The sequence below is a fragment of the Mytilus galloprovincialis genome, chromosome 4, assembly GCF_965363235.1.
Source record: "Mytilus galloprovincialis chromosome 4, xbMytGall1.hap1.1, whole genome shotgun sequence".
Lineage (NCBI taxonomy): Eukaryota > Metazoa > Mollusca > Bivalvia > Mytilida > Mytilidae > Mytilus > Mytilus galloprovincialis.
In genome coordinates, this window is record NC_134841.1 from 7,772,210 (window position 1) to 7,796,992 (window position 24,783).

The window sequence follows — 24,783 nt, forward strand, 5'->3', positions numbered from 1 at the left end:
TTGAGACAAGTAAAATAATAGCAGTTGAAGGATTGCTTGAGACAAGTACAATAATAGCAGTTGAAGGATTGCTTGAGACAAGTAAAATAATAGCAGCTGAAGGATTGCTTGAGACAAGTAAAATAATAGCAGTTGAAGGATTGCTTGAGACAAGTACAATAATAGCAGTTGAAGGATTGCTTGGGACAAGTAAAATAATAGCAGCTGAAGGATTGCTTGAGACAAGTAAAATAATAGCAGTTGAAGGATTGCTTGAGACAAGTAAAATAATAGCTTGAATGATTGCTTGAGACAAGTTAAATTATAGCAGCTGAAGGATTGCTTGAGACAAGTAAAATAATAGCAGTTGAAGGATTGCTTGAGACAAGTAAAATAATAGCAGCTGAAGGATTGCTTGAGACAAGTAAAATAATAGCAGTTGAAGGATTGCTTGAGACAAGTAAAATAATAGCAGCTGAAGGATTGCTTGAGACAAGTAAAAAAATAGCAGCTGAAGGATTGCTTGAGACAAGTAAAATAATAGCAGCTGAAGGATTGCTTGAGACAAGTAAAATAATAGCAGCTGAAGGATTGCTTAAAACAAGTAAAATAATAGCAGTTGAAGGATTAATTGCTTGAGACAAGTAAAATAATAGCAGTTGAAGGATTGCTTGAGACAAGTAAAATAATAGCAGTTGAAGGATTGCTTGAGACAAGTACAATAATAGCAGTTGAAGGATTGCTTGAGACAAGTAAAATAATAGCTTGAAGGATTGCTTGAGACAAGTAAAATAATAGCAGCTGAAGGATTGCTTGAGACAAGTAAAATAATAGCAGCTGAAGGATTGCTTGAGACAAGTAAAATAAAATAATAGCAGTTGAAGGATTGCTTGAGACAAGTACAATAATAGCAGTTGAAGGATTGCTTGAGACAAGTAAAATAAAATAATAGCAGTTGAAGGATTGCTTGAGACAAGTACAATAATAGCAGTTGAAGGATTGCTTGAGACAAGTAAAATAAAATAATAGCAGTTAAAGGATTGCTTGAGACAGGTAAAATAATAGCAGCTGAAGGATTGCTTGAGACAAGTAAAATAATAGCAGCTGAAGGATTGCTTGAGACAAGTAAAATAATAGCAGCTGAAAGATTGCTTGAGACAAGTAAAATAATAGCAGTTGAAGGATTGCTTGAGACAAGTAAAATAATAGCAGTTGAAGGATTGCTTGAGACAAGTAAAATAATAGCAGCTGAAGGATTGCTTGACACAAGTAAAATAATAGCAGTTGAAGGATTGCTTGAGACAAGTAAAATAATAGCAGCTGAAGGATTGCTTGAGACAAGTAAAATAATAGCAGTTGAAGGATTGATTGCTTGAGACAAGTAAAATAATAGCAGTTGAAGGATTGCTTGAGACAAGTAAAATAATAGCAGTTGAAGGATTGCTTGAGACAAGTAAAATAATAGCAGTTGAAGGATTGCTTGAGACAAGTACAATAATAGCAGTTGAAGGATTGCTTGAGACAAGTAAAATAATAGCAGCTGAAGGATTGCTTGAGACAAGTAAAATAATAGCAGTTGAAGGATTGATTGCTTGAGACAAGTAAAATAATAGCAGTTGAAGGATTGCTTGAGACAAGTAAAATAATAGCAGTTGAAGGATTGCTTGAGACAAGTAAAATAATAGCAGTTGAAGGATTGCTTGAGACAAGTACAATAATAGCAGTTGAAGGATTGCTTGAGACAAGTAAAATAATAGCAGCTGAAGGATTGCTTGAGACAAGTAAAATAATAGCAGTTGAAGGATTGCTTGAGACAAGTACAATAATAGCAGTTGAAGGATTGCTTGAGACAAGTAAAATAATAGCAGCTGAAGGATTGCTTGAGACAAGTAAAATAATAGCAGTTGAAGGATTGCTTGAGACAAGTAAAATAATAGCTTGAAGGATTGCTTGAGACAAGTTAAATTATAGCAGTTGAAGGATTGCTTGAGACAAGTAAAATAATAGCAGTTGAAGGATTGTTTGAGACAAGTAAAATTAAATATAGGAATATTAAAGCTGTAGTGTACTTCTTTAGGTGGCAAGAAAAAAGTATAAGTTTATAACTTGGAAAAGTTCTTAATCACTCTTGATTTATTCCTCTTTCTATCAATATCTTTAATTCATCATATCAATCGGGCCTGAAAATATTGACCAAATAAACCTATTTTAATAAGAATACATTACAAAAGTTAATGTTTAAGCTTGTAGAAGAATGTTTGATTACTATTAAAAAGAAAATAAATTAATTCTAAATTTCAAGATATACATATTTCTTATTTAAGGAAAAAAAAAGAATATGACAAAATGTATATACCATATCTTGTTTTTTAAGATGTATGTCATAATTCAATGCCAGTCTCTCCCACCAATGACCTCTATAATGTTGACAATAACATCCCTGTGATAGAAGTTTCTTCAGAAGATCTACAGCTGCTGTGTAATCTTTTCTCCGTTGTAAGATCTCTACTCCCTGGTTAAACACCCTTGTGTAGACCCCACAGGCAGTGAATGGTCGTAAAAACACTGGTAGCTTTTTATCAAATCTAAAAGGAAAAGGGAAATACCTTTAAAATTTCCAATGTTTTGTGAGTTCTACGAATAACATATAAACATAAAATATCAACAGTAAAGTTTAAAAAGATTTGATTGTTTTTTCCCTAATTTCACAAATATGAAAAATTCACAAAACATCAAATTCGGAGACAAGAAAAGATGAAAATGAATCATTTTACAGAAATTAGTTTGAAAGCATAATTTAAATTAGCAAAGAATGTAAAACAAATATCAGTCTTGCAGATTACACAGATTATAAAAGACAGTTCTAATTCACCTTGATTAGATTTTACTCACTTTACTATGTGCTTGTTTTTGGTTAAACTTTCATACTGTTTTACAGCTTCCTCATAAATAATAAAAGCATCTGCATATTTGTTCCTTTCTATCTGAGTGAGAATTTCAAACTCAAGTAGAGAAGCTTCACAAAATCTACAAAGAAAAATGCAAAACCAAACCATAAATGATTGTAATATATATCTGACGTTCTGCATATTTCTTTAATCAAATTAATTTTGCAAATGCCTAGTTTTTAATGGTTTGTCTCTATCATATGTTTCACTGGATCAAATATAAAGGAATTTCTTTTCCAACTGTGAAAATACTTCATTGTTAATTGTATTCCAGTATAAAAAAAAACAGCAAAGAATATGTGTTCCTGGTGGAAAATAGTGTGAAATATTTACAACCAATTATCTATTTCTACATGATGATACTCAGTATGTGTATTTTTATAGTTTCCTGTGATGCATAATGTGCATTAACTCATGCATACTATGACTGACAAGCTTCAAACTGCTAAATTACTTAGAATGATGGACAGAGGGTATAAATCTTTATAATGAATTTTCAAATTTTGTCTTGGCAGTATTAATAGGATGAATATGGTGAAGATTGAAAATACACTGTTCACATATGGACCATAATTTGGTATTCGGCCTTTGGTTTCTTTTTGTATCCTTTTTTATAAGTTCTAAAATTTTAACTTTTATTTTGTGGGTTGTGTTGGTGTTAGAATAGTATGAATGGAACAATTGAGTTTTTCGAGAAAAAATTAATACATTTTGATTCACCGTTTACGTGACATGAAACCAAACAGGAAACCAATCTTTATTTTCTTTATTTTGCACAATATAATTCAAAAGGCATAAATAAACACCATTACTAGTGTTACTTGCTTCATGTTAATATTTAAAATCTATTTTCAATATTATATTAAAGTTTTTTTTAAACCTGACAGGAAACCATAAGAAACCGAAAGCATTTTTTTAGTTTTATTTTATTGCAAAATCTGCTTAAAATAATCTGAACAGTATACTTTTTCTTAAAATCCATCTTAAATGTAACAGTATTATAAAACTCCTAAATATGTGCTTGTTTTGAAAACAATTAGTACAATTTATTCAGAATTTTCCATATTTTCTCCATTGATACAGGATACCATAATCGTTGTATCTTGATGTTTAAGCCAAAAAAAATGTATTTATATTTGGTTTTGATATTCCAGTTATATACAATTTATTCCAAATCATTGGCAATGTAACATTCTTTAAATCAAGTAAAGAAAAAAACTTTTAACTTGGAATTAAAATCTTTAAAATAGGCACAATGTGATACTTGTGACCTGTACACCATCTACATGGTTTCCAAATTTTAACCTACTTTAGTGGGCTAAAATCAATAAAGTACTTCCTTTCAAGTCATGCATGGTAAAAGTTTACTTCTCCTTTGACAAGTTTATTGCGTTTCTGATAAGTGTTTGAAGAACATGAATAAAAAATATTAATTAAAAACTGTGACAGGATTCCAACTTTGTACATTCTAAGTGTAACGGTATATTAACATGTATTTGTTATTAAATTATATTTATTCACCTAAAATATCCAGTAATATTTACTGCTGAAGTTAAATCAATCCAACGAGCATTGGTACAATGATAAGAGACGTAATTTCGATTGATTTTTCCAAGGACTCTTCACGTCATTATCGGGAAACGAAGTGTGTTCTAACGTCTGTCAAATATGAAATCGATTTTGTCAAGTCATTGGGCATTTATTTTCACACAGGATCGTATGTAACATTATGCACATAGGAAAAATAACAGACCACCAGCGCAATCTCTTTGACAATTGTATTTTCCTCTTTTAAACAAGACGAAACAAGTCTAGAGATTATGTTTGCTAACATCCCGTTGGAAACAAAAACAATGTTTAGACCTAGTATTTCGTACATCCGGCCGTAATGGCGTTATCACATGTTAGTCACATGTTTCACGTATGACCGGAAATGGTTAGAACTTAAGGACAAAAAAAATTTTAATAAATAACTGGACTTCTGTTTCGTGTGAAATGTAACGCATAACGACAACGTAATTTTCTTACTTAATTATTACGAAGATCAAGACAAGAATGTAAATTATCTCGGATTTACCTGTTTGAACATCTCGCGAGAGTTCATATTTGCATATTGTTTTTAAGAATTCTATTACAACAAAGCAGATTACATCATCTAAAAATTGCGTTACGAAATCGGACTCAAAAATCACGCCACTGTTCTTACATCTGCTACATAAATACTTATAGTTCTCGGCATTTTCTTCTCACTTTTCTTATTGGTCGATGTTCTTTGTTATTTGAAAGCAAAAGTTACGAATTTGCTGGTGACGATTATCTATAAATCAGTCAGCGTTATGCTCTTCGGAAGCAATAAGTAACGCGAGAAACGACACAAAAATACGGTTGTAGAATCTTTGAAATTCGTATATTTTAATTTTTTTTCTAGGGAAGAGTAGCATACACTTGTATGTTGATAAAAATAATGGCATCTTTAGATGTAGTTGCAACTTTTCTTACAGTAATTCACATTTTATCACTTTTCTATAGTTATAGGAAACGGAGCCCAATAGCAAATTATGGTCCATATTGCCCTTAATTTTTTAAATGTGCTTCAGATATGTTAATCTAAAACTGTGTGTGCTGCAAATGTCTCAACAAAATTAGACATTCTATAATTATTGTAAACTTAAACAAAATACCTCAGCAGAGCCTCTCTATCAAGAAAGATCTTTGTCTGTTTGTTGACTGTGAATTTAGGGTAAGTAACTTGTCCAATATTTACTCTTAACATCTGAAACCTGTAATTAAATCACTACAAAATAATAACATTACAGATGTCAATCATACCACATCTTCTTATTTCTATATCTATCATGCCTATTGATATCCTTTTGTAGAAAGATATCCTTTTGCAGAATGATATCCTTTTGCAGAATGATATCTTTTGCAGAATGATATCTTTTTGTAGAATGATATCTTTTTGTAGAATGATATCTTTTTGTAGAATGATATCTTTTTGTAGAATGATATCCTTTTTGCAGAAAGATATCATTAAAAGTTGTAAGAGAAATGGTGTCCTGAGTTCCAATTTCTAGTTTATTTGCATTTTATTTCAGGTTCATGTGTTGGAATTAAAAAGAGTCATTCTGCATATCCTTACACCTTTATTATTTTTAGTATTTACCTATAACACGCTTTAACTTGTGGTTAACTTCATATGGTACATGATGCTGAAAGTTTGAAAGCCCATGGTTCATTCAATGGCACATATGTTCAAAATAAATGCTTTGTAAATTTAATTTGGCATGGTTAGTATCAACAAAATACATACAATTGAAGTGACTGTCCTGAGCTGTCCTCATCCAGTACAGTATCTGTCAAAGAAAACAGCATCAATGTCCTGGCAAACACCTTCCTTGGTTCCTCTGCTACACATATACATGTACCTAACAACTTCTTGGCTCTAAAGGAAATGGGAAAATTACCATGTGTTACTTTCTAATTTCTATAATATTAAATATGCATTTAAAACATCTCCCTTATTCAGTTTGGCTCAAATTAGATGACTGGCTAGGAATAGTTGCTCTGTATTACTTACAGATATGTTTCACCAATGTGAATATTTCACATACTTTAATATGTACTTTGAAATATAAGCAAAATTCTAAAATTGCCTTTATAAGTGATTAACCTATTTTGAAAGTGCCGTCCCTGAGTATCATGTGTGTTTTAATGGTATAACTCTAATCAATAAGTTTTAGCATTGTTTCAGATTGTTGCTTTGTTTTCTGAACAAAACACTATTGCACACTTATTGATTTTCCTCTATATTTACTCTAATTAAATTATATCAAAGGGAGATAATATTTCATCAAAATCAAGGTTATCTCCCATTCATATTATGAATTCAGAATGTTCATAGCAAGCAATAGGCTGAAATTCATAGTTTAAAATGTCAAATTATTTTTAGGCAAACTGTATTGTGAAAGACAAAGCCTACTGGTTAAATACAGCATTAAGTATCATGAATTTGGTTATTTGTGATGCATAATAAAAAATGATTTGAATATCTCCTTTGTATGAAAAATAAAAACAAAATAAGATTAAGAATTACCTATTCAACATAAGAGTTTCAGGAGAATTCCCTGCAACTTTGAACATAGAACCGATTGTATTCTGCTTTGTCTTTTTCATCAGAAGGTCTGTTATATCAACTTTATTCTGACTGGCAGTATTCATGTGGTACATTTTTGCTAAAGTCTTTGTATCTCCTCCTGATAATAATTTCAAAGCTATCTTCAGATCTTTTAACTCTTTATCTGTGAAAAAAAAGATCAGTGTAACAAGTTTCCATCAGTAAATTTCTTAAAGAAACAATATTTTTTATGTTATTACTAATAGACAGAAATAAAGTTAAAGTAATTCCTTATAATTTAATTCTAAAAAGGAGTCAATAATAACAAAAAGTATAAATGATGCCGCCGTCACATAACAACAGTGTGTCTATGAGCTGATAGAAAAAACACTTTCAGCCAATCAAAAGATGTAATACATCCAAAATTAAATTATTCAAATATAACTATTAAATTTAAAGAGGTAATAAATTGCTAGTTTTAAAAGAAATGTACAATGAATAATAGATGAAGATTATAAAGCACCAGGTTTATTCCTTTTATTCCGCACTTGTCAGTACGTTTAATGTTACAGAGAAATTGTCAAGTATTAAAAGAGCTATCAAGTCTTATGAAAATTGATTATTGGCTCCAAAAGATGTCAAAAAATCAATAAAGGATAAAAAACTTAATTCAAATAGTTTGGGGGTGGGGGGTCAAAATTGCTTCAAGTTTTGTTTCATTGACATTGATTTTATATATATCCTTATTGGTCAATCAATTTTTTCCAAATTAAGTTAAGAGGGGGGGGTAGGGGGGTCAGTGAAAAAACTATATGAATTAAGTTTTTTATCCTACATTGAACTTTTGATGTCGTCCCTTAGTCTATCTGCTTACCTTCAGTTAACATTTTTTTCTCCACAAGTTCTTCAACAACAGGCTGTAAGTCCTCTGCAATCTTTGGATATTTTATCTTACTTAAAGGTAGCCACACCCACTTTCTGCAGAACAATCTCAGGTACAACTTCTGTGCTGTTTCTGTAAAGGACAGTAAATTAATTAACATGTGCCAGTACTATTTTTAGAACATCTGAGATACTTATAACTGGACCTTCTTCAAGGAATTGCAGTACATGTATTATTAAATTACAAATGTCAGATATATATACACACAAAGAAACAATGTTTGTTTTATTATTTTTGATACAGATAATCCTAAACAAAGTATTTTGACAGTTCTGAAATCTTTTAAAGTCATATGAATGAGAGAAAAAAATACCTTATTCATTCTTAAAAGAGGGGGGGCAAGGGGTTTAACTGTTATGCTGTTAATGGGCAATTTAATTCTTTGTTACCTGTTATTTTGAAAAGATATTTGCTGTTAGCTGTTATTGTCTTATTCTTTGTTAGCTGTTATTTGGCTTTTAGTTTTTTTGTTATCTGTTATTGTGATATTTGTATTTGCTGTTAACTGTTATTGAAAATTGGAATGTTAGCATTTTTTTTTGACAGTCAATATTCGGTATAAATTGAAGATCATTGGACATTGGGGTCTACCACTACTAATATGTTAAATGTCCCGTATTCAGAGAAGGACTCCATTAACATATACCCATCTCAGAAATCATGGGAGGTCCAGGACAATTAAAGTATATCTTATGATTATCCTTTGTAATAAATTCCATTTTTTTATGAATGTGTATTTAGAACTATCTTAATTTTTTGTATGAGAATAATGTTCCTGGTTTCACGTACGAACATATGAAATTAAAACAATTCTTAATATGACAAATAGGAAAACATATGGCCAGGAATATCTGACAAGGATCTCAATTAAGGACTAGGTCCTAACAACCACTTAACCTTTTATATAACATAGTACATAGACTCAGCTCTGTGATTCTTTTCAAAGCAGGACCAAATGCATTGTACAATGAAAGTTTCAACCATGTACTTGGGTCCGAAGCTGCACATAACTCATTACAAACAATTATTTATTTTGTTTCAAGCCATTGTTTCCCTACTAAACTATTATTCTACTTACAAGTACACTTGGTACAATCAAAAACCTCAGCTGATAAAAAATTGTTCAAATAAGGCATTTGAAAATAGTGGAATTAATTGCTTTTGGAGTGTCAAAATTCGTTCGAAGTACTTGATAAATTGCATGCTTATAATTGGTGCTTTTGTTTTTTCTACCCTATATACCACTTTGCCTCATAGTCTTATTAAGAAAAATTCACACACCTCATTAAATGGTCATTTAGAAAAAGTCAGAATATTCAAACTCTTTTAGGTCATTTTTTATTATTAGCAACAAAAGGAGCTTCAGTCAATATATATAAACAATACACCAACATTTTATGAGAACTGCTGAAAGCATTTTTGTGTTATTTTTGAAAACTAGAAATACCACCTTTTTCTAATGAATAAAATCCTTTAACTCAATAACATAAAATCTAAAATTAATAAAAATCGAAAGGGAGTTTACAACAATAGATATAAACATTTCAGCAAAGTTTCATGAGAACTGCTGAAAACATTCTTTGTGTTAATGTCTGAAAACTGGAAAATCCCCCCTTTTCAATTAATAAAACCCGTTAACTCGGAAACTACAATCTAAAATTGAAAAAAATTGAAAGTTACCTCATGTTAATAGATATAAACAATTCACAAAAATTCCTTGCTTTGTGAAAGTATTTTTGAGATATTATCTGAAAACTGAAAAAAAAACACCAATTTTATTGAATAAACAACCCATTACGCAGAAACTTAAAATCTAAAATTTATATAAAAAAAAAAAAGGAGCTCACGTCAATAGATATAAACAATATTCCAAAGTTTAATGCAAATTGGTTAAAGAGTTTTTGAGTTAATGTCCGAAATATTGACAACAGACGGACAACAGTACAGTCGATTCCACTTAATTGCATACCGCTTAATAGCATAATTCGGTTAATTGCATAGTTTTCTCCTGCACAAAACCATTTCCCATTCATCTAATGTTAAATTGTCCGGTTATATGCATAGCTCTACAAGTGGCCTTTCGGTTTATTGCATAGAAAATTATTGCCGTCTAGATATGCTTAGTTAAAACTGACGAGATTTTTGACCGGAAACGGTCATTTGGTAAGTATATTTTTCTTGAATGCATCCTTATTTTCGTTATTATTTCATATTTACTTTTGTGTTATTGAAATAAAGTTTTAAAACAGTTTCTTTCGTGTTTATATTATGGAATTTGATATAAAAATAAACCTCGATGTCTACACAGGTAAAGTTTCCCATGTTCTATTTTAAGCCTCGAGGTCATAAAAATGTCAAACAGATAATTGTTGTAAAAACACTGACCATTCTACTTCAAAGGGTGTTAATAATTGATTGGATTTAAACAATTGTCCATAGATTACATTTGGGGTTAATTTTTAAAACAAAAACTCCTGCTAATTATCGATCATAACCAATGTGAATTCTATTGGGCTTGGGGTGATCTGTATTAATGTTAATATTATAGGGCATTTACATATGGTTAAAGAATTTTATACATCAATCATTTGTTTTTAATATTTTATGAAAAGAGCATTTACTTTTAATTATTATATTTTCTCACTTTCAATACTTGTGTCCAGCAATTAACCCGTACAGGGCCCCATCATTACTGCTTTGCATATACGAAACTAACAAGTTGTTACTTCAGTGCCCAACTGCATATCAACAGCAATTCATTACACATCTATTGTTAAAATAATTATAAACTGTGAAGTATTGTTTAAAAGTTTATTTTAATCAAAGCCTAACAATGTACATTGTACATATGGGTCATAGAAACAAATCTATTTTTAGAACAGTTTATTTTCGTATCCCAGGTAAAGGAAAGTCTGAATGCAAATAAACTAAAACCAAATGTGTTTATAATCTTTATTAACATACTATTTTAAAGAAACAAAATAAAATAACACATATGACACTAGAGTAGACATAAAATTTTTATTAGAATAAATCATCATTCAGTATATTGTATGTGGATTACAGACGTTCATCTTTCTTCAGGGATTTCTTTTACTGATCTGTTCTATCGATGTTATTTGACTCTGTCATTTGGCATTTCGGATATAAGCATACTCCGCTTTATTGCATAATTTTGTCTGACAAATAGGCTATGCAAATAACCGGAATCTACTGTATACCATAATACGTTCCGTAAACGAGCATATAAAAAATATTATAATATATTGAGTAGTAATTTAAACACATTCTAGAAAAGTCATAGAAAATGGAATGCATTACAAAGGATTATATCCGTAATAAGAAATACTGATTTGTCAAAGACCGAATTATTTTAATATTTCATTTACTGTTATCTGTTTTTGTCCATTTTAATTCCTTGTTATCTGTTATGAGCCAAATCAATTTGCTGTTTTGCTGTTATTGGGACCCCCCTTGCCCCCCTCTTAAAAGTGCTTTTAAAAAAACATGACTTTCATTTTTTGAAATTGTAGACTTTAAAACATTAATCATTTAAAATATTGCCAATCTGTATTAGTTTCTACAATTTCATATCCTGTTTCCTTGATGTTTCTGGAACTAATGTAAATATTGATTTACCAGTATGTTAATGTTTCCAAAGCTATTACATATACTTGAATTCTAATTTTATTGTATAAAAATTTGTAAAAATGTTTGCAAAAATTACAAAAAATTGGATGTTCTTTTCTGAAATTATAAAATTTGCTCTATATGTACAACCTTAACCATAGTTAACTTATACCAATGTTAACCAATGAAGAGCGTGGGATACCTTTATAACGATGGGATCAGACAAAAGATTTAAAGAAACTTCAAAATAAATATTTTTTACCAGATAATTCATTAAATGTTGATATAACATCCATATCCTCACTATTGTATAACTTTATATTATTCTCATCTTCAAAAACAGTTGTTAATACTGTTCTAAAATTCTCTAAATAGTATGGTGTCCTAAATTCTGAACTCTTATCCTCATCAATGTCTATATCTTCATTCTGTTGAGAACTTTCGTCAACAACACTTGATTCAGTAGAATTTGATTTGATCAATTTATGATTTGGAGATTTAGTAGTGCAAGGTTCTTCTTTCACTGATTGAAATGGCTGTGTGTTCAACATGTGACCATTTTCTGTCTTGAAGTCTCTTCTGTCTGAGGGGTGTTTATTTTCTAAAGAACACTCCCCCTGACCACAAGTTTCAGAAGTAATTTCCATTTTAATACCATCATCAGAATTATGTTTGTCATGAGAACAAGAATGCTGATCCTGTGATTTGTTCGTATGAGATTTTTCTCCTTTCTTTTCAGTTTTACTTATTTTACTAGATTCTTCTTCCAACAAAGTATCAGATTTTCTCTTCCTGAGGTTTAATTTTCTTTTTGTTTTTCTAGAGCTGTCAGGATTGTTTTGGTTTTCCTTTTGTGATGATTCCCTTACAAACTCATCTTTTTCTTCTCCCATGTCATCTCCATCCTCTCCCGTAACAATATCTTTATCTTCAGATACCCTGACAATGTTTGACTTTTTGGAGTTTAATTTACGAGCACTTCCTTTAGTATCACTTTTATCTGAAATTTTATCTAAACTATCAGGTTCAGTCAAAGGAGGTATTTCTTGTGAACCCTTATTATCAGATTCTTTCTTTAAACATTTAACATCTGTTTTTGTTTGAGCTGTTGAACTTCCAGCACTAACAGACTTCTTTAGACTTAATCTTCGTCTTGGCTGAACTCTACTTCCCTCACATCCATCACAAGAGCCTTTTTGGAAATATGACGATTCTGTTTCTACTTTGACAATCATAACATCATCTTCACTGCTTGATGTCTTTGCTGGACTGCAATCTGAAAACATTCCTAATTTTTTAAGTCTCTATTTAATCTAAAGATTCCCACTTTTAAGACTTTGGGGATTTTGAGCATAATATACTGAACACATTGCCCCCTAATATTGTAGCCACACAGAGCTATAATTGATTTTGACACATTTAAGGTGGTACCCAACACCTTCACTAAAACTAATTTGGCTCGTTTAATTTTCATAGAATTTTAACAAAGTATTTACTTTGACCCTATGGCAAAAATATAAAAATTTCAAAAAATTGAACCAACCATTTTATCAGAAAAATTACACTGGTTGTATAGCAGTTTGACAAACACTAATTTTGATCATTGAGATGCTTAGTATTCCCTTAACAACACAATGTAATTAAAACGTTTAGCTGATTTTACAGAGTTATCTCCCTGTAGTGTTAGGTACCACCTTATCAGTTGTAAAATTGCTGATATGTATCCTGTTTCATGTCTTGGTATTTAGTGCATTGTTCATAATATATATTTGAGCAAAGGCTTCACTGAAAAGATATTTTACATGTATATAAACCAGATGCTCCACAGCAAGGCGCAGCTTTATACGACGGCAGTGGTCAAACCCTGAACAGTTGGGGCAAGTATGGACCAAGGGTCAGGAAACGGTCATATATGCCAGTCATGACCGATTTGGAAACTCAGAAGACCGAAATGATTTGCTGGGATTTCAGTCTTTTTTTTTTTTTTTACTATACTATGGACACAACATTCAAGCTTGATACAGCTCTGAATTTGGATTGTGATTAAGTAGTTGAAACATCATAGGTTTCTGACAGAGAATGAATGTGGTGTAATGAACTTAAAAATTTGTTTTTTGCTATTGAGCAATACACTATGCTGTTGAATATTAATCCCCTCATAATAAAATATTTGTAGAAAAATTCGTTTTAATTTCTGAAATCTGAAATGAGAAAAATGTTTGCTGTTTTGCACTATGCAAACAGTTTGATGCCCTACTGACAATTTGTAAAAAACAAAATTCTAAAGTACTTTTAAAATCAAGAATGAAGTCATACCTTCTTCTTGAGTCATTGTAAACTTACTTGAATCCTTTTTCATTGTTGAAGCTAGTTGTTTCTTGAACATCGAAGTTATAGTTTGAGTACCAGGTGTGGGTTGCATATTACCCTTTCCTTTTGAATTTGCTTTCTTCTGATTAACCTTCATTTTATCAACCTAAAAAAAAATGTTCACAAAATACAATTGACTAAGTTTTAGCTGTGTTTTACAACCCAAATACAGAACACACACATATATATATATATATATATATATCACACACATATATATATATATATATATATATATCACACACATATATATATATATATATATATGTCAGCATATGCGTAGTGAAAAATGTAATAATACCTTGTTCATCAAAACTTCTTATGATTAAGAAATACCAGGCTTTAGAATATGTTTAACCCTTTCCTCCATGGACATTTTTTTTGTTGCATAGGATTTTTCAATAAAAAAAAGTCATCAGGTTTAAAGTATTAATGCATTGTGAAAACAAACATGTCATCAATAAAATTCCAGTCAGATATTCTCATGAATATCCATTTTATATTAGATACAAATTTTACTAATAAAATTGAGAAAGGAAATGGGGAATGTCTCAAAGCGACAACAGCCAAAGACCACCAATGGGTCTTCAATGTAGTTAGAAAATCCTGCACCCCCTGTAGGCGTCCTTCAGCTGGCCCCTTAAAAAATATGTATACTAGTACAGTGATAATGGACGTCATACTAAACTCCGAATTATACACAAGACACTAAACTTAAAAATCATACAAGACTAACAAAGGCCAGAGGCTCCTGACTTGGGACAGGCGCAAAATTGCGGCAGGGTTAAACATGTTTATGAGATCTCAACCCTCTCCCTATACCTCTAGCCAATGTAGAAAAGTACACGCATAACAATACGCACATTAAAATTCAGTTCAAGAGAAGTCTGAGTCCGATGTCAGAAGATGTAACAATAGAAAATAAATTGGTCTAACTATATGCTACTTTGTAATACCAAAGATTTCCTCCTGCCCAGACCATGGGTGTCAAAAAGTATTTTTAGCCAAAAAAAGTCATATACAACATTTTGGAAGCCCAGCGACGATATGAATATCAGGCACAATCCCTCCCGTTAGGGGTTTAGTATCATACTATCATAAAATATATGAGAAGAACATAACCCGTGTCATGCCAACAACTGTTTTAGTCTGATACAGAATTTTCAAAGACATGATGTTTCAACTGAGGTACTACACAGGCGTCAAAAGGCGTCATTATTAAGTAAAGGGGTCAGCGTCATTATGGAGGAAAGGGTTAAAGTGCCTAGAAAATCAACATAACAATGTTAGAGTAGATTTGATTCTTAACTTCATCCCTGTCCAGGACTGGAACCTGTACTTTTCACTTCATACTTCTAAGACATTACCCCCTAGCACTGCGCAAACACCATATCCCCTCCTCTAACTATAGCTGATAAAAATCAGCTTTTGTTTCGAGAGGTGTTACCTACTCATAGGAATACACAAGGAAATCAAGGCAATTAAGAAATACCAGGCTTTAGAATATTTATAACGTGCTTTATTGCCCTTGAAAATCAACATAACACTACAGAAACTTTTCTAAAAGAGGGGTCTACTTATTTTTACTAATATAAAAGAAGATATCATATAGGTCCAGGAATATTAAAAAAATTCTTGGACATGATTTGACCATATAATACCAGAAAATGTATAGTTCTTTAGAAAAAGTTACTTTAAATAATATAAATATGTGCTCTTTCGTACTAAACATGCAAAAAGGTGGTTTTTAAAACCAAAAAAATTTATCACTTGAAATATGCCTCATAAAATGGATAGTCATTAAATTGAAGGGCTATCCCTCATTTGAGAGATTTTCCCCAACCTTTTGAAAGATATTTTAAAAGGAAAATAGAAGCAACTTACTTGAACAAGTTACTCTAAATGTTCAGATGATTGGTGCCAATGGTGGGAGAGTAGAAATATTTTTTTCTGACTTTTCTCGAATGTTTTAATATTTCAGGTTATGAAAGGTGTCATGTAAGAGAACACCAAATATTTCAGTTATGTGTATTATGTGAGTGCACACACCAAGGTATATTAAATAAAGCATGACATAAAGAACTTTTTTTGACATAAAAATATCATGAACCATGCAAATTTTGCAGAAATTGTATTGATTATTTCCCCCTGAAAGTTGTAGAGTACAGAAACAATTCCGGTTAGAAAGTGGAGATAATCCGTGTTATAGCTTAAAACCAACGTCCTTATAGACACGATAGTTGACAACCATGTGATAATAAAAATAAATATATACATTTATTGAATTGGAGTTTGCAAAAATACTCACAATAAAATTTCATCTCCATATGACTGTACATCTTGGAACAAATGATTTTAAGTCCTCAAGTATCTGTGGTGGGATTTAATACAATATTGTATTATATTATATGTCTCTGGTGTTACCCAATCTTTAATTTTAAAAACTTATTATTTTTTGGCAATTCCTTTCTATAGCCATGGAGTTGTCTATCTTTCAACTTACCCATTTAATTGCTGCATGAAGAATTTTACTTTGAAAATAATTTCATATTTGACACAGCATTTTTTTTCAAATATATAGTGTCCCTTGCCAAAAATTATGAGATATAACTGAATGAGTTTATAATTCCCAAGCAAGACAATCAAATCTTACCTGTCAGCTTGGGTGGGTTGCTGTAATTACAAGGTAACAATTGAATGACAAAGAAATACATTTTGATCAATGTTCACCTCTCAAGGTTGTATTAAAACAGAACAAGAGTGCATGGCCTGCTTACCTGTTCATTGATTTTACGTTGAAAGTCTTTTTAAGATAAAGGTTTTACACAAGTATCACACAAACTAAACATTTTTTAAAGATCAATGACAATAAAGTCAACGTCAGAAAAATCTTGTTAGAGACATGTACATTTAATTATTGTACAATTATTCCATACACCAAATATAGTTGACCTATTGCTTATAGTAAATAAAAAGCCAACCAAAACACACACACTTAATATTAACCAATGAACCCTGAAAATGAGGTCACAGTCAGATTATATCTGCTAGGCGGACATGGACACCTTACAATTATTCAATACAACAAATATAGCTGATCTATTGCTTTTAGTATAGACCAAAATACACAAACTTAATATTGACTCATGAACCATAAAAATGAGGTCAAGGTCAGATGATATAACAGACAGACATATTCACCTATCAATCATTCAATGCACCAAATATAGTTTACTATTGCTGATAGTACTGTAAATTCTGAAATAATTGCGAGCTTTCTATTAATGCAAATAATTTGACTGGGTGAGTATCAGAATAATAAGGAATCGCATTTTGATATCTTGTACATATATCAGTATGCAGATTTCCCTTAAATCACAATAAATAATCTATCATTTTTGTCTATTTTTGAACGCACTCAAAAATTTCTAAATTTACAGTACTTGAAAAACAGACTGAAAACAGGCCTGTAGCCAGCATTTTCCAAGGAGGAAGGAGAGGTTCGATACAATCCTATTCAACTTTAGTTACAATGCAAACAGAGCGCCGACTTATACAATGCTTATTAGTTTTCAAGAGGGGTTTCATACGAACCACTCAAACCCCACCCCTTGGCTACGTGTGTGAAAACACAAAAGAAATCAAAATTTACCAATGATCATAAAAATTAGGTAAATGTCAGATTAAACATGCAGGATGACATTGTTCCCCATACAATCATTCCATACACCACTTATAGTTGACCTACTGCTTATAGTATTTAAGAAATTAACCTTAATTACATAACTTAAACAATCATCACTGATCCATGAAATGAGGTCAAGGTCAGGTGAACCTTGTCTGACAGACATGTAGACAAGTTATTTGTTTTTAATATCTTTGATTTGAAAGAAATAAAGTTGTTCATGTACAATTTTTAATAAAGCAATAAATCTCTGCATACACTAAAATAAATAAAATAAAAAAATGTTTGTCAACTTTGCTGATTTCCATCTGATGTTTGTTGGTTCTTCTTTTCTTCCAGCCTTTTTATAGCTTTCTTAGACAGTTTTTTCTTCCACAATCCATTTTCTATTTTATATGATCTACTGTGGTGAGTACAGGCTCCATGATTTAGCTGGAACTGACACAAGGCTTCTAAAGGTTTGGTCAATACCTGTAAACACAATTAAAAGTCAATATCATGTTAAATCCATAAATAATGCAGTTAGTAAAGGGTTATTTTCATGCAACTTGATTGTAATTTTTATTTCACATTTCACTTTTATTTATGCATCAACTTCATTATTCAATGTGTTCATGTTGCATGTGAATTGGTAAAACAGCCATTTAATGTACATGGAAAATATCTTCTTAAAGAAGACTTTCTTTTCTTGTTCTTTAAGCATTATGACACTTAATGTTTTTTATATTATTGTGTTTCCTAAACTTGAACTTTATACCAATTTCGTGGCTCAATGGAGAAATTAGCTTGAGCAACCCACACAGCTGGTAATTCATTTGAAGACAGCGCCTAGTTCATATAATATCTTGCCCTTTAAAGATGCATTAGATACATCTGTATTTAAGACCTCATTCCGCTATAACAAATTTGACAAAGTACTTACATCAAATAAGTCTGGAATCTGTTCTAACACAGATAAAGCAAAAGCTGCTGTTTCCAGGGTAGACAGGGAACCATCATCTGGCTGAGTACGTATCACATATTTACTTTTTATAGTAGAGTTTATTTGCACCTGAAATAAAGAAAAATAAGAAGCTACAAAAAAACATGATTTCTTTCACTTTTTCAATTTTTTACCTTAGTCATGTTAGTCAGGATCAACAATAAAAATGCTGGTTTGGCCAACTTGATTTTCTTTTTACCAGGAGCAATCATGAAGATGCCATTTTTTGTCCAGTCTAAAACCTATCTAGTGGCATTTAAATTTGTTGGTTTTGTTGCAGTTGTTATCTTTTTTAATGAAATCCATATTCTATTAATTTTACAGGTTTTTATTATTGTGATGGGATATGTTCAAACATTTTTTTTTGTATTTGATGACATTATTTCCAAATTCAGGCTTGTAAAGTTCTTATTCTACAAAATTGAACCTACCCAACAAGGGTGCAGATTACTGAGTACAATCAGCAAGAAAAAGAAGAGGTATTAGTTTTCCCAAGGTTTGTTTACTTTCCACTATGTTTGTTATTGATTGTAACTGTAGAGCACCTGCAAGTACCAACTAAATATTTACCACAATGTTTGTCTAATGAACAGACTTTTCATGTAAATATTCTGTGATACATGTACATGTATGTGCTCAAAATTTTCCACTAGTAAATTATAGTAATTTTTGTGTGAAAATATTCAAAATTGGAACTATTGCATCTCTTGAACAATATTTCTATTACAATGAATTAAAGATTTTAACCATGCTTATATTTATCAATTATCTTGTCACTTAAATAACTTTAGTTTAGAAAACTTCAATTATTAATCTGATTTTCTTTAGATAGTAGTCTATAATGACCCAAACAAGAGTATTCAGTTCTTTTTTCCAAAACTGACATCAGAACTGAATATGATGTGACATTTGTAAGTATGAATTTTAAAGTTTTGTCTGCAACACTAAATTATGTGATTAAGAAGCCAGGATCTGCTTAGCTGCGGAACCGTAGCTCTTATAGGTCCTTATGTTATTTTTTTACTATTTGCGGACCATAGAGCTACGGATTTTTCCTATTTCAAAACGTTCGGAATTGCAACCCAGGTTCAGGTTGCACTTATTTCTCAAAAAAATATTGTTTATAATCCATGCAAAACTTGTCAATATATATGGTTCGTTTCGTTAGATATTTTTCTAGGATATGACGTACCTATTTATGTTTGAATATTCATTTCCTTAACACTATTATCTAATTATTTCCATTTGTATACATTCTCCGCCTATTTTGTTCGGCCATATTGAATCTCGCCGTGACGTCACAAGAATCAAGAAATGATAACTCTTATAGGAAAACACGTGTTGGTTTGTTTACGTAGTCTTTTATTTTATTTTCATGACTTTTTTAATGAAAGTACGTTTAATTAAGGTTAAATACTAATGGAAATAATAAATCTTTCAAGCTATTTAAATATTTCGAATGAATTAATGTTGTAAAGTCTTGAAAACACTCGATTCTCGCTTAGAAATAAGTAAACAAACCAACACGTGTTTTTCTAAAAGAGTTGTCTGTTCTTGTTTTTCATGGGCGTTCCTCACCTCCAACATAGCAGATCGAGGACATTTGAGTTATCTTTTCTTGATTCTCGTGACGTCACGACGAGATTCAATATGGCCGAATAAAATAGGCGGAGAATGTATACAAATGGAAATAATTAGATAATAGTGTTAAGGAAATGAATATTCAAACATAAATAGGTACGTCATATCCTAGAAAAATATCTAACGAAACGAACCATACATATTGACAAGTTTTGCATGGATTATAAACAATATTTTTTTGAGAAATAAGTGCGACCTCAACCTGGGTCGCAATTAATCCGAACGTTTTGAAATAGGAAAAATCCGTAGCTCTATGGCCCGCAAATAGTCAAAAAATAACATAAGGACCTAAGAGCTACGGTTCCGCAGCTAGGATCTGCTATGTTAAATCAGTTTATGACTTTGACAATCAAGTTAGAAATCCCAACCTTTTGATTGATGTACCTTAGTTACAGTGAACAATCATACAAAGTAGCAACAATTTAACCAAACTTTACAACTATTTATACATTTGCATCCCAATGTTACCTTTTTTGGTAAATGTAATATAGGATTTGATATAAACATATTCTTTGCTTGTCCCCAGGTTCCATCCAACAGCACCAAGTTATATGACACATCATCCCCTACTGGTGGTAACTCAGATATATCAACAGCCCCAGGGCCTGGAAACAGTAGTAAGGTGTTGGGTTGTTTCATTAGCTCTAAAAGTCCTGGAAATCTACAAAAAAAAATATGGCATTTACAATTTTATTTACTAAAAAGTACTCAAGTACGTACATATTTACATTCAGCTCTTAGTCTCTCAGTTTCCACAGAAACAAATGTGTCATTAACTTTACAACAGCATCAGTTCAAAAATCAGTGGAGAGAAAATTACATAAAAACTAGATTTAGGGAGACACCATTTAATTTTTAGGGGGGGCACTTGGACAAAAATCAGTGCAATGAAAATGACATCAAAACTAGATTTAGGGAGATACCATTTAATTTTTAGGGGGGATATTGGATGAAATTTGAAAAAGGCACAGCAGGATGAGCAACTTAGCAAAAAAAGGCTGGATGACAATTTATGTATAAAAGTCAGAATAAACTTATTCAATATAATTTTACCTGTGTTCTGGAAATTTTTTGGATCTGTAAAAATGACACTTTTCTGGTGCTAGACTCAGATTTAACATTGGAGCAGTTTTTAAATTTCTTGATTCCTGGAATAAATGTTATAACTGATTAAAAAAAAGTCACCATATGTGTATTATATATTAGTACATGTAGTTTATTTAAAGATTTTATATAAAAAGATAGCTGCAGGATCGTAGCTCTATTGTTCCTTATGATATTTTTTTGAAAATTTGCAGACCTGGTGAAAGAAGATCTACATTTCTACAGCTCATGTATAAAATTCATGAGGTGTTGAGAAAAATACCTGTTGTCAAGTCTTGTACAGTTTTCACTCTCTTAAAATAGTTATCTTCATTCAAGCATATTTAATTTAAAAAAAACATTCATATCTTTAAAATTTACCTCAAATGGGTGTTGTAAAATAAATACTGTTGTTGATATTTGTATAGGTTCTGATGGTAAAAATGGACACCAACAAACAGTGGCTGGTCTCCTGAAATTATAATTCAAACATTTGATAAAACCTTGAAAATATTGGACCTTACTTTATTGTTCTTTTTCTTTGTTTTCAAAACCACAATTTTTTTGCATTTATTTGTTTCTGGCAATATTCATAAATAAGCATTTATAAGATCTCTATTCCAAAACATGGGAAAGCTATTAATGCTTGCTTTGACTGTGTAACATATTTGTACTTCATTTGAATCATTATATTGTACATTCATGCTGTTGGTTGTTATACATTTGTCATTTGTGGGGCTTTTATACATGTACATGTAGTTGACTATGCAGTATTGGTTTTATTAATTTTGAAAGACTGTTCAGTGACCAGTTGTTTCTGTGTAATTTAGTCTTGTGTGTAGAGTTGTCTCATTAGCAATCTTACAACAGAACATCTTCTTATTTTTATATCAGATCTCAAGATAAGAATATTTGGTCAATTTTGAACAATTTAGAAAAGTACAGTGGAGTCCCCGGTGTCCGCGCGGCCCGTGTTATCGCGCATTAGCTGATTTCGTCATATCAACACAGTTACACATACAAAATCGTTCTTGTTATTGTTTTAGCCTTCCGAAGGGATAAAAAAGAATAAAATTGATAAGTTCAAGAATTAATTAATAACTGAAATCCTGTGATTTACCATATTTGGCCAATTTCCATTAAAAAAATTACATCATCAGATAAAATTAGTTTTATTTAAGTCAAATTAATATCAGATTGAAATAATTTTTGCTCTGCATCCTTGAAAGTGTGTTTGGTACAAACTGAGCTAAATTTCGTAGTATAAAATCTTTCCTTTATTCCAAATAAGCTTTTTTTGGAAGGCATGCGCGAAATCACCGGACATTGGAGGAACTCTCAGAACACGGGTTTCCCTAATTTTGGACACATATTACTCAAAATCTAGAGGATGAAACCATACAAACAGAAGATTTTATAAAATAAAAGTATATTATGAATGTGTTCACACTAAATCATCCAAATATTGGTTTTATCAGTTGAATGAAGTGACGTCATAAGTCTTGGGTGCGCGGATACACCGGACTGCACCGTATTAGATATGAATCCACCTAATCTGATTCAATATATTTTTCTTTTTGCATTTTCAAGTTTTGTGTACTTGTAAATCATGCCCAATATCTATTTGCTATGTCAGCACTATTTATATCCTTTTGTGCATAATCAGCTTTTTTTTAGCATGTTTAGTTTTACATTTGAACATGTTTAATATGAATCTTTCTGTCATTTACTAAAACTACATGTATCCTTAGCAACTTCATAAACATCTATGCTAGCCAAGGTTTATGATCCAAAGATGCCTTATAAATCATATTGATATTTAATAACTTCAAAATAAAACCAGTAACCTTTAAACAATTTTGCATCTATCATACCCGTAGCCAGGCGGTTCGAGGGGTTCGGAGGAACCCCCCCCCCCCCCTTTGAAAACAAATAAGCACTGTTAAAGTAAACATTCTGTTCGAATTGTGACTGTTAAAGTCGAGTTCGTGGGTCCAAATAACCCCCCTTGGAAATTCCTGGCTACAGTATGTGGCCTGTCTATTGTGTGAACCCTTCAAGGAAGGGTAATTTACACATATCAATGGGAGACTTTTGTAGTCTTTTGAAATCTCAACTGTTTGGGTTTTTTTTAATATAAAACATGGGTAGGTTCTTTGGGCCAATATGACATCATAACATATTTGCAGTTATAAGTTGATCAATAAAACAATTTCTAAATTAATTGAGACTGACTAAATATCCTTAACCATAGTTACATAACCAGTTAAATTTAAGATTGTTACAAAAACACCAGTTTACATGCAAATTCACAATTAGAATAAAATTTCCTTTAGTATTTCACAAATAAATCCAATGTTTTTACGTATACACAGTTGCAGTATTAAAGGTGTCAAAGCAAAAAAAATAGCCTTTCAAATGTTTCAACTTTAAAGACAGCTAAATAATTATTTGGACAAATTAAATGTAAATGCTAATTACCTGTACTCAAGAGTCGAGAAGAAACCAAAATAAAAAATAAAATCTACTGAATGTGTGATAAATTTAGAGAGAAAAAAGAATTGATTGATTGTTGTTAGCTAGCTGTGAAACCGTAGCTCTTAGGTCCTTATGTTATTTTTTTACTATTTGCAGACAATTTTGAGGACCTAAAAGCTACGTCTACGGTTCCGCAGCTAGTTGTTAGCTCAACGTCAGGTGACGAAGTTAGTATTTGAAGTATTTCACATATGTTCCAGAAATTAACTTTTTCAAATGTGATGTGATTTTAAATATATTTCTACCTGCATCTAGAACAAACATCTCTTTTGTTTATTTTTGGTTTTTCTAAGTTGTCTGCCAATTCAAAAAGAGATTCTACAAAGTTTTCTTCTTCCATTAGGAAAAGTTATAAATCTATTTTCCCCTGTTACGTTGGAAAAGGGTACTTTTAGGAAAAGGGAGTGAAACCCTAGTTGCGTTTGTCATTTCGATATCACAAAGAACCGAAAAGAATCTAGCCGTCGCCATCATATAATGAACTTAAGTCCAAAGACAATTACTGAAATAAAAAATCTTAGCAGAGATCTATGCTATGGACTACATACACATAGAATACTGTTGCAAAAGAAGATTAGGAAGTTATAGAGTGATCTTCACCCAAGGGACACAAATCTAAACTAGAATGGCTGTTAAATTTTAAATTTTATAAATTTTATTGAAATTTTATTGAAATTAATTATCAAAATTACATATCAAATAAGAAAAGACTTGACAAGGACCACATATTATATATTATATTGTGGCCACAAGTTAACAAATGTTTTTCTGTTTAGTATTAAATTTATATTATATTTAACTATTTCAATTAAGGATTTGTATAGTAAGACTATACAAATCCTTGACTATTTTGACAGTTTTTTAACC

The 24,783-nt window shown here is 31.1% G+C and overlaps 2 protein-coding genes across 3 annotated transcripts in view; both read right to left on the bottom strand.

Annotated features, from left to right (window-relative positions):
- The window catches only part of LOC143071270 (fanconi-associated nuclease 1-like), a 29,120-nt gene extending 12,993 nt beyond the window's left edge, over positions 1–16,127 (bottom strand). The window contains exons 1-9 of one of the 2 annotated variants that reach the window (XM_076245476.1): positions 15,872–16,124; positions 13,961–14,093; positions 11,880–12,893; positions 7,919–8,059; positions 7,024–7,228; positions 6,241–6,372; positions 5,609–5,707; positions 2,872–3,006; positions 2,336–2,564 (exon numbers count right to left, since the gene is read on the bottom strand). In XM_076245476.1, the coding sequence (XP_076101591.1) occupies positions 2,336–2,564; positions 2,872–3,006; positions 5,609–5,707; positions 6,241–6,372; positions 7,024–7,228; positions 7,919–8,059; positions 11,880–12,893; positions 13,961–14,084 (2,079 nt within the window). In that variant the 5' untranslated portion in view covers positions 14,085–14,093; positions 15,872–16,124. Of the gene's footprint in view, positions 1–2,335; positions 2,565–2,871; positions 3,007–5,608; positions 5,708–6,240; positions 6,373–7,023; positions 7,229–7,918; positions 8,060–11,879; positions 12,894–13,960; positions 14,094–15,871 lie in introns of both variants that reach the window. The other variant, XM_076245477.1, reaches the window with a different exon arrangement.
- A 1,759-nt stretch (positions 16,128–17,886) lies between these two features.
- On the bottom strand, positions 17,887–24,327 carry LOC143071271 (tRNA-uridine aminocarboxypropyltransferase 2-like). The gene is made up of 6 exons (XM_076245478.1): positions 24,162–24,327; positions 21,760–21,850; positions 21,349–21,443; positions 20,764–20,956; positions 18,595–18,723; positions 17,887–18,143 (listed from the first exon to the last, which is right to left on the bottom strand). Exons 1-6 carry the CDS (start codon positions 24,254–24,256, stop codon positions 17,961–17,963), a joined length of 786 nt encoding a protein of 261 aa, XP_076101593.1. The 5' UTR covers positions 24,257–24,327; the 3' UTR covers positions 17,887–17,960.
- Between the last annotated feature and the right edge of the window lie 456 nt (positions 24,328–24,783).